Source organism: Lathyrus oleraceus, chromosome 7, assembly GCF_024323335.1.
Source record: "Lathyrus oleraceus cultivar Zhongwan6 chromosome 7, CAAS_Psat_ZW6_1.0, whole genome shotgun sequence".
NCBI lineage: Eukaryota > Viridiplantae > Streptophyta > Magnoliopsida > Fabales > Fabaceae > Lathyrus > Lathyrus oleraceus.
The window spans coordinates 503,587,690-503,591,446 of NC_066585.1; the positions used below are offsets into that span (position 1 = coordinate 503,587,690).

A 3,757-nucleotide genomic window follows, 5' to 3' on the forward strand; every position below is an offset into this window, starting at 1 on the left:
AGACACAATGAATTAAGTGGTATGTTGAATTGTAGTTCCTTGTGTCAAAGCAGTTTTCTCGACAAAACAAGGATGTGTCGAGTTGTTTTAGTGTGTCAGAGTTTCGAAGAATCTTGCTTCACACAGGATTTCGACTTAGGCCTATTTTTAGTAGTGTTAACTATTTTGGGTTTTTATAATTTTAGGCTTTGTCTTAGGTAGTAAGCTATCCTAAATCTACAAATAGAGGGAGTAACCCATATTCTTATTAAGAACTTATAACATTGTATTCACACAATTTTACAGTTTCAAAGTGAATAAAGAATTTTTCCACAGGTTGTGGGCAGAGAGAAAACTATGTAGAAAATATTCTTCTTCTCTAACATTCTTTTCTTTCTTTCTCAATTGTTCTTTTCATTGTCATTGTGTGGTTGATAACAATCTTAAGGTTTTAGGTGAATATGTGGTGTGTGTCTCACAAAGGTGTTGCTCCAAAAAAGAAGTCTCACAATGTTCAATACTCCCTAGTGAAAAACTCCTCCAACAAATGGTATCATGAGCCTTTGGTGAGAGAAATAGACCGACTTACTTGTATCGAAGGTCAACGACACCAATGTGGTGAATAAGAAACGTTTTGTTGAAGAGTGTCAATAACGCCAAAGTGATGAATAAGAAACGTTCCATGTGGTACAAGAGTCTGTGGAAGTAAGAAGAGCTTTCACTTGATGGGGAGCATTGTAGACTCACACTTGAGACGGAGTCTTAAGAATGTATCTAGTGTGAGCAGTATGGATAATAGTCCCACATTGGTTGGAAATATGGAGACTTGAACATTTATAAGTGAGAGAATCCATCCACCTATCACCTTAAGATTTTGGGTGAATATATGGTATGTCTATCACAAAGGTGTTGCTCTAAAAGAAGAAGTATCACAACGTTCAATGCTCCCTAGTGAAAAACTCTTCCAACAACTATCATCCCATCATTTTATGCCATGTCATATATTTATATTAATTAATTAATTAATTAAAATTTTAAATTAATTTAACCAACACTGCCAAATAAACTGACGGTACCCTACAATTATATTAAATTTAATATCTTGATAATAACTTCTTATTGGAAAAATGTACTTATAGCTTGATATTATAGATCTTTCCATTAGTATTTAGTGGTAGTATTAAGAGAATACAACTCTAAAACGCCATAACTGATAAAAACAAAAAACGCCTATCTAAGTGATAGGATTGGAATATAGCTTTATATAGATATCACAATGTTAATTGTACAATTACTTATAATTATATTTATTTTTTGAATAGTTAAGACTAAAACTTTAAAATGATAAATTAGTCATTTTATGCGTCGGTTTGTCCAAATCCAAGTGAACTAACATTAATTTTTCCAAAACTGCATAGAAAGTTTTTCAAAACTGCGGCCACACATAGTAACTTTAATAAAATCACTTTAACACATATCATGCATGTAGTGTAAGTTTTATGTGGTGGGGTCCTAATGCGTGAGACATATATTGTGTTTGTTTTACACGATTCTTAAATTTTGATTTGTATTTTTGTATGACAAATATTATTATGATTAGTTTTTATGTATTTTCTAGAAATTTTAATAACAATAATTGTATTTTGAATAAATTTTAGATGCTTCTGTACTAAGTTTGCTATTTTTAAATTTTATTTTAATATTATTTTTTAGTAGCTTCTACTAAACTTTAATATATTTCAATATAAATATATTCATTCTCTTATCTTCTTTTTCACCTCTTTGGCTTTCTTATACTCTATTTCTTTCACAAAGACAAACATGACCATGACTGGAGATCATAATAATGGTGATTATGCTGGTTTTATTTGGGAAAATCAATCATGGAGTGATCTCTTAAATTCAGAAAATTTAGGTGAGAGTAACAAACAAAAGTTAGATATGAAATCATTCAACCATAAAGAATGACTTAATGAAGGAGAAGTTCATGTGAATAAAAAACAAAATCGAGGTGGGGTTGTGATTCGAAATGAGAATGATATAAATGGTGGGGGTAAAGATGAAATATATCGTGATTTAGATCATGAATTGCATATCTAAGCTGAGAGAGAAAGGAGAAAGAAAATGAGGAACATGTTCTCTAGCCTTCATGCTTTGCTTCCTGAACTATCTTCAAAGGTAAATTCATTTTCATCTTCAATTAATTTAAGAGTAATAATTTCATAATCAAATAGACTTTTTTACTATATTAAATATTTAATTGTTGCAGTGAAGTATTAGAGCTTTTAGAATTACTAAATGATGAATTTAAAAATGTTCACATTAAAATTGCGATTGTCCAGTTCCCTACATATTAAAGTTTTTATATTCTTTCACATAAATAAAAAATAATAAAATATCAATTAAATATTTTTATTTTAATTAGGTTAATATAATAGTATTTACTTAAATAGGATGTAGTAAGAACATAATATAAGAGGTTAATGAGATTTTTAGTTCTACTAGAAGAACTTGAAATAAAATTAGGCTTGAACAAATATCAGTCATATTTTACTTATCTTCAAATGAAATTTTAGAGTATTAGATGTCTTTGTTCTAAAAATAAACTCAATGAGAAGATAATATACATATGAGGATACCCATCAGAGTAAGGCTTTTGTGTCATAATAATTTATTTACTAATTAAAATTCTTTATTTTTTTATGATTTTTTTTGCAGGCTGATAATTCAACAATTGTGGATGCAGCAGTGAAGGAAATAAAAAATCTAAAGCAAATTATTGAAAAGTTAGAAAAGAAGAAGCAAGAAAAGCTTAAATATGTATCCTTATTTGGAAGCGAGTCATCATCTGTGATTAAAAAAACACATTGGCATCCCTACAAATCAAGGGAAACAATCATAACTGATCATCGATCCTCAAGTTATAATAATAATTTTCCTACTAGAGCAGTTGCAACTTCATATCATAATTCGAAAACATTAGCACAATCTGTACCTCCACCACAACAAGTAGCTTTTTGAACATGGTCTTATCAAAATGTTTTCTTAAACATTTTTGGTGGTGAAGCACAATTCTGCATATGTGCTACTAAAATATTAGGTCTTTTGACAAGGATTGCTTTTGTGTTGGAAAATCATAGGATTGATGTTGTAGTTGCCAACATTACATGCAATGGAAATGGAAACTTCTACATGATTCTAACTCAAATAAGCTTCAAACCAAATCTTTATCCTCTCTATGGTTTATATGTGATAGCACATTAGACTTGTCGAAACGATAATATAGTGGTGCCTAATAACTATAATAATTTATTAACTCATTAAAAAAAAATTATTTAGCGTGAATAACTTAGTTAAATCATGTTGATTTTTCAGACTAGACAATGTTTACAAGATTCAAGTTCAGCGGAGGAAACATACAAGCAAGCAGCTAGAGCAATTATGTTGTTGATCTCTTAAAATTTAGATTATAGAGCTTGTCTTTTCATTCCATATAAACTTTAATTTATTTTATCCTCTTGAAAATCGTCAGAAATGACTAAGCTTGCATGATTGTATTAAAATCAAACAAGTGTAATATTTTATTTTAATGGAATTATTATGGTGTTTTTCATTTGATGCTAGAACTATGATGTTTAAACTAGTCTAAATATTCTATTTGATTTTTTTTCAATATAAACTGCATAAATTTTATTTAAAGTAAATAAATTTATGTTTATGATTGACTAATTGAAACATATCCATTTATATTATTTGAAGTGTGTCACAACTATTATGG

General features: G+C 28.9%; 1 protein-coding gene across 1 annotated transcript; it reads left to right on the forward strand.

Annotated features, from left to right (window-relative positions):
• The first annotated feature begins 1,774 nt into the window (after nucleotides 1–1,774).
• LOC127106261 (transcription factor bHLH95) lies at nucleotides 1,775–3,018 on the forward strand. The gene is made up of 2 exons (XM_051043563.1): nucleotides 1,775–2,157; nucleotides 2,698–3,018. The coding sequence occupies exons 1-2, from the start codon at nucleotides 2,104–2,106 to the stop codon at nucleotides 2,998–3,000; spliced, it is 357 nt and encodes a 118-aa protein (XP_050899520.1). The 5' UTR covers nucleotides 1,775–2,103; the 3' UTR covers nucleotides 3,001–3,018.
• Nucleotides 3,019–3,757: the final 739 nt, after the last annotated feature.

Excerpts from the sequence above, each read along its gene's own strand:
- LOC127106261 (XM_051043563.1), top strand. The coding sequence starts at position 2,104 with ATGAGGAACATGTTCTCTAGCCTTCATGCTTTGCTTCCTGAACTATCT. Across the intron at positions 2,158-2,697 it reads TTCCTGAACTATCTTCAAAG|GCTGATAATTCAACAATTGT; the intron begins GTAAATTCATTT and ends TTTTTTTTGCAG.